At 43.3% G+C, this 12,880-nt stretch overlaps 2 protein-coding genes across 3 annotated transcripts in view; one reads left to right on the plus strand and one right to left on the minus strand.

Annotated features, from left to right (window-relative positions):
• The window catches only part of LOC127528911 (glycophorin-C-like), a 131,683-nt gene that overhangs the window by 99,640 nt on the left and 19,163 nt on the right, over positions 1 to 12,880 (plus strand). The window contains 1 exon segment of the mRNA XM_051930605.1: positions 9,954 to 10,004. Coding sequence (XP_051786565.1) covers positions 9,962 to 10,004 — 43 coding nt within the window. The 5' untranslated portion in view covers positions 9,954 to 9,961.
• Positions 1 to 12,880, minus strand: part of LOC114655926 (SH3 domain-binding protein 4-A-like) — a 165,787-nt gene that overhangs the window by 31,936 nt on the left and 120,971 nt on the right. The window lies entirely within an intron of this gene.

Below are 12,880 nucleotides of genomic sequence, written 5' to 3' on the forward strand. Positions count from 1 at the left end.
CTCAGGGGTCTCTGACAGTTCATCTTCACTCCATCACTCTCCAAATTAACTGTTGATGAAACCTGTTAATTATTACAGTGGCCTTTTAATGTTTTGACTCTGCCACACCAGTCATTTCCAAAACTAATTTTCTTTTTTCTGAGATCGTCATTATTCAAATACTTTCCAGAGCACACCTGATTAGTGCTTCTCTGACCTTCACCTTTTTGAAATGAAATCAAATCAAGTTAAGTGGCTTTATTGTCGTGCCTTCCATATAGAAGCTGTTGCAGAACCTGGCAGAACTGGTTTGGATGCTACAGACCCTTCTACTGGATGGATGTGGTACAAAGAGACCATGGGAAGAGTGGGAGCTGTCCTTCACAATGATGTAGACTTTGTGGATGCAACGCTTGATAAGGGTTTCTTTAATGGAAGGCAGAGAGGTTCCAATGATCTTTTCAGCTGTATGCAATATCCATTGTTGGACCTTGCAGTCAGAGACATTGCAGTTCCCAAACCAGACAGTGATTCAGCTGGTCAGATCACTCTCAGTAGTGCCCATGTAGAATTTTGTGAAAACAGAGGGAGGTAGGCTTGCCTTCTTCAGCTGCTAAAGAAAATGGGGATGCTGTTGCACCTTCTTGACTATGGAGGTGGTGTTAATTAAAAAAGTAAGGTCAGTTGCAAGGTGCACACGAAGGAATTTGGTGCTCTTGATCAGTTGTACCCTGGAGCCCTCGATATGCAATGAGGTGTGGTTAGCCTGGGCCTTTCTGAAGTTAGCAATCACAAGAGACAGATTGTTGCACTTGCATCAGTCCACCAATCATCTTATCTCCATTCTGTAAGCTGACTCATCCCAATTTCTGATTAGACCCACCACTGTTGTGTCATTAGACAGCTTAATGATGGTGTGAAGAGCTGTATGCAGCCATACAGTCATAAGTCAACAGAAGAGGGCTGAGTACACAGTCCTGGGGAGTACCATTGCTCAATGAGATGTTATTGAAGGTGGTGTTACTGATGCGGACTGTCTGGGGTCTCTTTCTCAGGAAGTCCAGGATCCAGTTGTATAGGGAATTGTTGTAGCCAATCAGACTCAATTTTCCTATGAACTTCTGAGAGATGATGGTTTTGAATGCTGAACAGAACTCTGTGAGAAATGTAGTGACTCTTTTGTTGATGGGTCAGGGCCAGAGGAAGAGTAGATGATATTGTATCCTCAATAGAATGGTTCAATCAATATGCAAACTGGACAGGGTCATGTGATGTACAAAGTTTGACTTTCTGAGGGCCCAAGACAAGCCTCTCGGAGCAGTTGATGAAGACCAGTGTGAGTGCAATGGGGAGATAATCGATGATAGATAGATAGATAGATAGATAGATACTTTATTAATCCCAATGGGAAATTCACATTCTTTAGCAGCAGCATACTGATATAATAAATAATATTAAATTAAAGAATGATAACAATGCAGGTGAAAAAAACAGAAAAACAGACAATAACTATGTATAATGTTGAATGTTAATGTTTACCCTCTGGGTGAAATTAAGAGTTGCATAGTTTGGGGGAGAAACGATCTTCATCTGTCAGTGGAGCAGGACAGTGACAGCAGTCTGTCGCTGAAGCTGCTCTTCTGTCTGGAGATGATACTATTAAGTGGATGCAGTGGATTCTCCATAATTGATAGGAGCCTGCTGAGCGCCCTTCGCTCTGCCACAGATGTTAAACTGTCCAGCTCCATGCCAACAATAGAGCCTGCCTTCCTCACCAGTTTGTCCAGACGTGAGGCGTCTTTCCTCTTAATGCTGCCTCCCCAGCACACCACTGCGTAGAAGAGGGTGCTCGCCACAACTGTCTGATAGAACATCTGCAGCATCTTATTGCAGATGTTGAAGGACGCCAGCCTTCTAAGGAAGTATAACCGGCTCTGTCCTTTCTTGCACAGAGCATCAGTATTGGCAGTCCAGTCTAATTTATCATCCAGCTGCACTCCCAGATATTTATAGGTCTGCACCATCTGCACACAGTCACCTTTGATGATCACTGGGTCTATGAGGGGTCTGGGCCTCCTAAAATCCACCACCAGCTCTTTGGTTTTGCTGGTGTTCAGGTGTAGGTGGTTTGAGTCGCACCATTTAACAAAGTCATTGATTAGGTCCCTATACTCCTCCTCCAGCCCATTCCTGATGCAGCCCACGATAGCAGTGTCATCAGCGAACTTTTGCACATGGCAGGACTCCGAGTTGTATTGGAAGTCCGATGTATATAGGCTGAACAGGACCGGAGAAAGTACAGTCCCCTGTGGTGCTCCTGTGTTGCTGACCACAATGTCCGACGTGCAGTTCCCAAGAAGCACATACTGAGGTCTGTCTTTAAGATAGTCCACGATCCATGCCACTAGGCATGAATCTAATCCCATCTCTGTCAGCTTGTCCCTAAGGAGCAGAGGTTGGATTGTGTTGAAGGCGCTAGAGAAGTCTAGAAACATAATTCTTACAGCACCACTACCTCTGTCCAAGTGAGAGAGGGATCGGTGTAGCATATAGATGATGGCATCCTCTGCTCCCACCTTCTCCTGATATGCAAACTGCAGAGGGTCAAGGGCGTGTTGAACCTGTGGCCTAAGGTGGTGAAGCAGCAGCCTCTCCATGGTCTTCATCACATGTGATGTCAGAGCAACAGGCCGAAAGTCATTCAGCTCACTAGGACGTGATACCTTTGGGATTGGGGTGATACAAGATGTTTTCCAAAGCCTCAGGACTTTCCCCTGTTCCAGGCTCAGGTTGAAGATGCGCTGTAGAGGGCCCCCCAGCTCCGATGCACAGAGCTTCAGCAGTCGTGGCGATACTCCATCTGGACCCGCTGCTTTGCTGGCACGAAGTCTCCTCAGCTCTCTGCTCACTTGCTCTGTTGTAATTATGGGTGGGGATGTCTTTCCTATGCTGGTATCAGCAGAAGGATGTGTGGAGGGTGCAATACTCCGAGGTGAGAGTGAGAGTGGGTTAGGGTGGTCAAACCTGTTAAAGAAGTTGTTCATTTGGTTTGCTCTCTTCACGTCTCTCTCGATGGTGGTACCCCGCTTCGAGCTGCAGCCAGTGATGATCTTCATCCCATCCCACACTTCCTTCATGCTGTTATTCTGCAACTTCTGCTCCAGCTTTCTCCTGTACTGCTCCTTCGCCGCCCTGAGCTGGACTCGGAGTTCCTTCTGCACGCGCTTGAGCTCATGCTGATCACCGTTTTTAAAAGCCCTTTTCTTCTGGTTCAAAAGGCCCTTGATGTCACTTGTAATCCATGGCTTGTTGTTAGCATAGCAGCGTACAGTTCTTACTGGAACTACAATGTCCATACAGAAGTTGATGTAGTCAGTAGTGCAGTCAACAACTTCCTCAATGTTCTCACTATGTGATCCCTGCAGGATATCCCAGTCTGTAGTTCCAAAAAGTTCTCTCAGAGTATTCTCAGCCTCCGGGGTCCACTTCCTGAATGATCGTGTGGTTACAGGTAGGACTCTCACTTTTGGTTTATAGTGAGGCTGAAGCAGAACCAGGTTATGATCTGCTTTCCCAAGCGCAGGCAGCGGGGTGGCGCTGTATGCGTCTTTAACGTTTGCATACAGTAAATCAATAGTCTTATTTCCCCGGGTGTTACAGTCCACATACTGGGAGAATGCAGGTAATGTTTTGTCCAGCGTCACATGGTTAAAGTCTCCAGCGATTAGCACAAGCGCCTCAGGGTGCTGCGTTTGTAACTTAGCAACAGCAGAATGGATGATGTCACTCGCTGACTCCTCGTCCGCCGAGGAGGTATGTACACGATGACAACAATGACATGTCCAAACTCTCTGGGCAAGTAGTAGGGACGTAAACTTACGGCCAACAGTTCGATATCCCTGCAGCAAGTGGAGATTTTGACGTTAACATGTCCAGAGTTACACCACCGTGTATTAACATAGAGAGCGAGTCCTCCTCCTTTGTGCTTCCCACAGGTACTTGCATCTCTGTCCGCTCTAACTGTGCTAAACCCGGGTAGCTCCACGTTGGCATCTGGGATGGTGTTATTTAGCCAGGTTTCGCAAAAACATAACAAACTGCATTCTCTGTAGGTCCTGACATTTTTCACCAGCGCAGCCAGTTCGTCGATCTTATTTGAGATTGAGTTCACATTCCCCAGAATCACAGAAGGCACCGAAGGCTTGAAACGCCACTTTCTCGCAAGCCGCTTCATTTTTAGCTTAGTGCCGGCTCTGCTGCCACGATACCGCCTTCTTACCTCGTCAGGTAAATATGGAACCACACCGGCACTGGCATTTGTTCTCAGTGCCCGAAGTTGAGTCCTTGAATATGCGAGCCTCGGCGTGTAAAAATCCATGCCCACGTTGTAAAAGTAAGTGTGTCCAGGGAACGAATCCACATAAAATAAAGTAATAGGAGTGATCAATAAATAAAAATAGAAAAATGAAAGTAGAAAAGTACACATACATATACAGTCATACACGGAGCTGCTGAAAAGGCTGCCACTCACGGCGGCGCCGGATGTTCAAAAAAAAAAAAATCATTAAGGCAAGAGTCAGAATATGGGTATGATGAAGCACTTGGGGATGACTGACTGTTGAAGATGTCTGTAAACATGTCCAACAGTGAGTTTGCACATTCAATTGCATATCATTTTGAGACAGATGTAGTATGGAAGACATAGGTGCAAACATGATCTGTATTACCCTGATCATCTGTTCTGTCCTTTTACATCTCATTATTGTTTTGCAGCATGTTAAAAAATGAAACAATTGAAATGCAAGTTGATTAAAATCAAGGCAAGATAGTATGTTCCACTACCATTAGCAATTGATCACTAATGGAGAAAGTGGCTGAAATGAAAACCTGAAGTCACTGTGGCCCTTCAGGAACTGAGTTTGACGCCCCTGCTCTAATCCTTTTACTAATAAAGAAGCCTGCAAAATGCAGCATCTCTGGTGAAAACAACACAATACCTGTGAATAATGCTGTAACAGTAACAAATATTCATAGTACACACTGCGGGACAAATCATAGTTTGCTTTTATCCCGACATGAGGTTTTGTGATCACATGGATGCTCTCCTTATAAAAGTGTAATGGCCAGATCCAAAGTAAAAGAAGCTCTAGTGAGGTTCAGCTCACCAGATTTGCTGTTAAACTGGTCAGCTACACGTAGGGACACAAGGCCTACCCTGTGCCTCCTGTCCTTGTTTTGACAAGCTTGCCTTTGTACCCTCCCTTGTTGCTCTTCCTTAACCAGAACATCTTGTCATGAGTCATAACCTAAGATGAGACTAAAGACTTCTTCACTCTGACGGCCTTGATGATTTGAAAGGCTAACACTTCAATTAACCAAATATCTCCAGTCCAGCTGCTCTTCTGCCAGAAGTGTTTATGGGGCCCGTCTTGTTAAGCAACAGGCAGCCCTACTGGCCGTCTTGAATCAAATTGCCTGAATACTCTGCCCTATTAATGCACCATTTAGTTATTTACACAGAAATACAGACAAAAGCAAAGCAGTACATGTAGAATACAAATAGCAGTTAATGCACTTAATGTTCCTTAAAGAAAAAAAGGTTATATTCCTTATAGTGTTTCCTTGAGTTATGCTCTGTACCAGATTACCGGCTATTGAAGCCTGTCAATACGTTTTGGGAGAAGAACATCCTTCATCAGGACAACTCTAAACTGTGAGGCACAATTCCTCGTTCATAAATATTCTTGTGTGCATTTCCAGAATAAGACAGCAGTGTCAAAGCGTGCCGATCGTAAACTATCTACAAAGTAAATGACGAGACTTACTTTTTCTATAAAGAATGCACATACAATGGCAGAACATTTCATCTTTGATAGGCACGTGTTTCAACATCCACCGACATGTCCAGGGACAGGCATTGTTGTTGAAATGGTATCTGAGGAAGTTCCTCATTCCACAGGCAGAGCAGGCTCTGATAGACTGCTTTGGAACTACGGACTGGGATATCCTGCAGGGATCTTATAGTGAGAACATTTAGGAGGTTGTTGACTGCACTACTGACTACATCAACTTCTGTATGGAAATTGTAGTTCCAGTAAGAACAGTACACTGCTATGCTAACAACAAGCCATGGATTACAAGTGACATCAAGGGCCTTTTGAACCAGAAGAAAAGGGCTTTTAAAGGCGGTGATCAGCATGAGCTAAAGCGTGTGCAGAAGGAACTCCGAGTCCAGCTCAGCGCGGCGAAGGAGCAATACAGGAGAAAGCTGGAGCAGAAGTTGCAGAATAACAGCATGAAGGAAGTGTGGGATGGGATGAAGATCATCACTGGCTGCAGCTCAAAGCGGGGTACCACCATCGAGAGAGACGTGGAGAGAGCAAACCAGATGAACAACTTCTTTAACAGGTTTGACCACCCTAACCCACTCTCACCTCGGAGTACTGCACCCTCCACCCATCCTTCTGCTGATACCAGCATAGGAGAGAGTTTCTCCCCACCCACAATTACAGCAGCCCAGGTAAGCAGGGAGCTGAGGAGACTTCGTGCCAGCAAAGCAGCGGGTCCAGATGGAGTATCACCACGACTGCTGAAGGCCTGTGCGTTGGAGCTGGGGAGTCCACCAAAGCGCATCTTCAACCTGAGTTTGGAACAGGGGAGAGTCCCGAGGCTTTGGAAAACATCTTGCATCATATCCAAAGGTATCACATCCTAGTGAGCTGAATGACTTCCGGCCTGTCGCTCTGACGTCACATGTGATGAAGACCATGGAGTGGCTGCTGCTTCACCACCTGAGGCCACAGGTCCACCACGCCCTCGACCCTCTGCAGTTCGCATACCAAGAGAAGATGGGAGCGGAGGATGCCATCATCTATATGCTACACCGATCCTCTCCCACTTGAACAGAGGCAGTAGTGCAGTAAGAATTATGTTCCTGGACTTCTCTAGCACCTTCAACACCATTACAACCTCTGCTCCTTAGGGACAAGCTGACAGAGATGGGAGTAGATTCATACCTGGTGGCATGGATCGTGGACTATCTTAAAGACAGACCTCAGTACGTGCGTCTTGGGAACTGCACGTCTGACATTGTGGTCAGCAACACAGGAGCGCCACAGGGGACTGTACTTTCTCCGGTCCTGTTCAGCCTATATACATCGGACTTCCAATACAACTCGGAGTCCTGCCACGTGCAAAAGTTCGCTGACAACACTGCTATCGTGGGCTGCATCAGGAGTGGGCAGGAGGAGGAGTATAGGAACTTCATCAAGGACTTTGTTAAATGGTGCGGCTCAAACCACCTACAACTGAACACCAGCAAAACCAAGGAGCTGGTGGTGGATTTTAGGAGGACCAGGCCCCTCATGGACCCCGTGATCCTCAGAGGTGACTGTGTGCAGAGGGTGTAGACCTATAAATACCTGGGAGTGCAGCTGGATGATAAATTGGACTGGACTGCCAATACTGATGCTCTGTGTAAGAAAGGACAGAGCCGACTATACTTCCTTAGAAGGCTGGCGTCCTTCAACATCTGCAATAAGATGCTGCAGATGTTCTATCAGAAGGTTGTGGCGAGTGCCCTCTTCTTCGTGGTGGTGTGCTGGGGAGGCAGCATAAAAAGAGGGATGCCTCACGCCTAGACAAACTGGTGAGGAAGGCAGGCTCTATTGTAGGCACGGAGCTGGACAGTTTGACATCCGTGGCAGAGTGACGAGCACTGAGCAGGTTCCTGTCAATCATGGAGAATCCACTGCATCCACTAAACATATCATCTCCAGACAGAGGAGCAGCTTCAGTGACAGACTTCTGTCACTGTCCTGCTCCACTGACAGACTGAGGAGATTGTTCCTCCCCCACACTATGCGACTCTTCACTTCCACCCGGGGGGGTAAACGTTAACATTATACAAAGATATTGTCTGTCTGTTATACCTGCATTGTTATCACTCTTTAATATTTTCTTTATTAATCCCAAGAGGAAATTGACATACTCCAGCAGCAGCATACTGATAAAGTATCTATCTAGCTATCTATCCCAGATGTGAAATACAGAGGGTAGGAGAACTGCAGAAGTAGTCTGAAGTCTGTCTTCAAGTGCTTGGATTGCTAAACTCTGGAAGGAATGCTTGGATTTTTATCTTGTCTATAGAAATTTATGATTTGTGTGCAGCTTGGTTTTTTTTTCTGGAACACTAAGATGCAGTAATAAAATGTATACAAGTTCACCTCGCACTGCCAAGGCTGGGCAAGTAACAAACTTCAGAATCCAAAAAGTGTCTAGCCATCACTGATGATTTATCATAGACTTCCCCTCTTGGATCTGGCTTAAGTATTTCAAGGGCTGTGCACATTAAATCAAGCACTGTATGAAGAAGTGTTCCACTTTTTTAAATCCAAACGTGCTGCTCTTATGTTAAGGTATTTGGTATATGATAGTCTCTTGCCAATATGCAGAAGATGACAAACAGTTTAAAGCAGTGGCGGATTACACGATTTATAGTTGGACAGGTTGTTGAACTCGACAACTGAAGGTGCTGATCTGGTCACCGGAGTATTTCACATTGCAAGACTGGGAATCACAGGTGATGATGAATTAGATGACTCCATGACAACTTTCTAGCAGTTTCATGAGCTTTCATCTTTTTCCGAAAACCAATAATGTGCTGCCTGACAGAGCCAGTGCTTCACAAATGCATTTCAGGTATGGCCAGTTCAGCGGCAGTCCTAGCCCATTTTTACTTGTTTCCATTCTGTTGTGGTATGTAAAACAAACCTCCCTTCTGCTTGCGAGGTCCAAACACCTCATTACATGCATTATACTTCTGGGTGAGCACTGATTGGTTATCAGCTGTCAAACACACAGAGCCTACGCCAATGACATAAGAGAAATCAAATCGCTCGTTGCAGATCGTAAACTGTTTGAACTAAGTCTCTGGGTAAGTCAGACTACACGACTGATGGTCACAGGAGCACACCACAACTACCCCAACATGCTAAGGTTATATAAACGTACACTGACAATTGCTGGAAAAGTCGTGTAATGAGAACTTTAGCAATGTAAAGTGTCCCTATGGTGACACAGTCTGTCTGTGTGGAGCTGAGATTGTGCCATGAATAGTGTCTCATCTATCTCTCTTTTATACTTCTTAGTGCCATTCTCTGGCTGGGTAGCATCTTTTTAGACTCCAAGTGAAAAATCTCCTTTAGAGTATACTCTTCGGTTAAATTTATTGCTCAGAAAGCATTTTCATCAAGTCTCAAGGATTTGCATATGTATTTGTTATTGATTTTAAAAAGTTAAAGAATATTTACTGTTTTCATTACACCTGCAATCAGTGGTCCAAGATGTATGTGAATCATGTTGAACTGTTCTTGGGTGGCACAGTGGTAATACTGCTGCCTCGCAATAAGAAGGGCAGGGTTTGCGTTCCCAGGTTCTCCCTGCGTGGTGTTTGTATGTTCTCCACACGTCTGCGTGAGTTTCCATCCCCCAGTCCAAAGACATGCAGGTTAGGTGGATTGGTGATAATAAATGGTGTTTACAGTAGGGTGTGCTTCCTGTGTGTCTGCTCTGTGATGGACTGGTGCTCTCTCCAGAGTCTGTTCCTGCCTTATGCCCTGTGCTAGCTGGTACAGACTCCAGCACCAACACCCCCCCCCCCCGGCTATGTTCAGGACTAAGCAGGTTTGAAAATGACTGACCTTTCTAACTGTTTCCTCTCAAAAATTACTTCATAAGACTTTATATCTTAGTACGCTTGTTTTAATTATTGCAGTATGTCCAAACTTTGGTAGCAGCCTTGCTGATTCATGTTTAACTAATATTCGAGCAATCAATGGATTGCAACATATTGTGTACTGTATGGTTAAAAATAAGATCAATGCATTTATAATTAAATGTTAATTATAAGTTTTTAGCATTGTGAATTTCTTCAGTGTGTTTAAATGGTTTCTTCTTGCCCCCCCCCACCCAAGGAAAAGAAATGGAAACGTGGGACAATAAACCAAATGCTGCAGTCATTGGAGGTAAGTAGAAGGAATTGATTTCAATGTCCTTTGTGTAGAAAACAATTTAGGCATGCAAACACATTGTGTGAAGCAAAGATATTCAGCAGATTAAACATTTATTCTAATAATTCAGATAATTTCACAATAATTGCCTATTTTAAGAGATTTCTGATGTACATAAATATATATGGAAATAAAAAAATGGATAAAATCAAATTCTGGTTTAGTGCTACAGTTAACCTACCTTAATAAAAGGGTAAGTGTCTGTGTTTCTGTTTGTGTGCTCATGCAGTCATTCCAAAAGATGGTGCATCACAAAACAATTTTAGTAATAAAATGCACTACATTTGTCACTCCAACAGATGGCTCATCACAGACATTTTAAAAAATAAAATGCATTTCATTTGTTCTTCCCTCTTCAAACCTTTCTACCCATCCATAAACTTTTCATTGAGTCATGCTGCTTTCGCTTACTTCCTGATCCAACATCCTTCAGTGAATTTCAGCAAGTTTTCACTCCTGCCCAAAGAATTCTCACTACAACACATTGTTCAGTAATGGTGCAGTCACACAGCAGAGCATCCACATTTATTTGACCTTTGCTTCAACTAGACTGGTGTTCAAACTACCCATAAGCCATCACAAACGCATTGTATTACGTCAGCTTCCATCCATTACGGTTACCTTTACATTTTCAAATTGCCTTTACTTTTGATTTACATTCTTTAGGTGACATTACAAGGGCACAGTGATAACACTTCTGCCTTGCAGAAAGGAGCACAGGTTCACGTCCCAGGTCTTCCCTGCCTGGTGTTTGCTGTTCATCCCATGTCTTTGTGGGTTTCCCCAGGTGCTCTGTTTTTCCGACAGTCCTAAGACATGCAGTTTTGGTGGATTAGTGCCATTTCCAGGGATTGTTCCTATCTTGCACCTGATGCTAGGACAAGCGAGTTTGGAAATGGGTGAGCAAGTAGATGGAAGGTAACATTTTTCGTAAAACAGGCTTACAATTTCCTGTTTATGCTGATGACATTCAGCTTTATATGGCAGTAACTAAAACCCTACTTATCACACTTGTAGTTTGCTTTAATGAAATTCCCTATCGGATGATCTCTCTAGTTTTCTTCATTTAAATGTGGGTAATAATCAAATTTATGGGTAGGATGTGGTAAAAGCATGAAAACCCCACCTGTCAGTTCTTTAATCTTAGGAAACAATAAGGTAAATTTTGTATTCTGGGTGTGGACTTTGAAACAGAACTCAATTTTAATGCACAAAGCTACTTGTAAATTTGTATACTTCCATTTAAAGAATACATTCTGTATTATGTAATTTTATTTTGTTTTAACCATTGCCTTTAATATTTTCTATTATTTCATGTGCTTTTATGATATAAAGTGCTTTAGTCATTTGTTGGTCAATAGCCACTGAAATAAATCATTGAGAGGCTCAAGAGTTTTGGTGCACTGGAGAGTTCAGCCAACTTAAGTACATCTGTGAGTCTTTCCTCATCCTTTGTCTGTTAAATGTCACTTTTCTTTGTTCATTTTTTAAAAGTCTGATATTTATATCAGAAAGTCTCATACGCACTGCCAAACTGCTGACTCAGTCACTGTGTTTCCACTGTGTTACTTTTACCCCCCCTGAAAAATGAGCCAAAAGGGCTGATTTTTTTTTTTTGAACCAGAAAACATGAACATGTAACAGAGACATGTAAATAATAAAACATCAAAATAAAATACAATAGAAAAGGTATGTTGAGTGTCCACTGCTCTACTGACGCAGATTTAGTAAATGTCCTTTGTGTGACAGTCACCAAAACACAGGCCGATGTTGCAATGAGGACAGTACAAGCATGGCTCTTTGCACACTGTTCTTATATTTTTTGTTGAAAAACCACACAATTGACATGTCCCTTGTGTTATTGTAGGCTACCAGAGCTCAAGGCTTAGTGGCTCCCATATTTTCTCCAAAACAAATATTGGCAATTGCTGCATTGTGAACAGTGATAAGATGAATAACGTCTGTCTTATCGATGTACATGATCGCAATCATTTTGCCTTTTGGCCAAGTAGATACTGCACCTCACTGAAGCTTTATGCGACTGAATTCACCATGCTTATCACAGTGTTTGGATGTACATGTTATGAACTCTGAATCTGAAGCATCAAGTCCCAAACAGTTCCAAAAATGTCAACTAGAGGGGGAAATCCCATCAAAAAAACCCAGCTAGCAACAGAGGCCATGTAGGATCTTTATAAAATAAAAGATTTACTTCACAAAAAAATGCTTTTAACAATAAAGCTCCATAGAGTACAAAGTGCCAGTGGAATCGCCTGAGGAAAAAGGCCAATCCAGTACAAACAAAGTTCCAATACGATACCCAAGGAGAGTGGTTGAAAAACAGAGTAAGAAGGTCAAAATTCAGAAAATAAAAAAAAAAAAGCACAGAAGAAACACACACTGACTCCCTGGCGCATTCAATGAACTGCCAGGAACCGTGGGAAACCCTTACATTTATAGGGCCTGCCGAATGGAGGACCACTCACAAAATACAAGGCAAAAAAATCTTTGCATCAGGACCAGATCAAAAACAAGGAACAATTTAAAATAATTAACAAAATTAGCATGTATAAATAGAATGACTCAAAAATGAACAAAAAAGACATGAAATAAGAACCCCAGCCAGGGGAAACACCCTGACTAAAACGGAGCAGATTGGTGGTGTATTCAGCAGTTTCAGTGTCCAGGTCAACATCTAGTGACCAATTCACATTGTCATCCTATTTGATTCAACTAATGGTTCAGGTTCATTTGTTCTAAAACTGGATTTACAACTCCTTCTTTACACGATATTATATGCAGTGTTGTGCAAGTTCACACCTCACAAGAAC

The sequence above is a fragment of the Erpetoichthys calabaricus genome, chromosome 8 (assembly GCF_900747795.2).
Source record: "Erpetoichthys calabaricus chromosome 8, fErpCal1.3, whole genome shotgun sequence".
Lineage (NCBI taxonomy): Eukaryota > Metazoa > Chordata > Cladistia > Polypteriformes > Polypteridae > Erpetoichthys > Erpetoichthys calabaricus.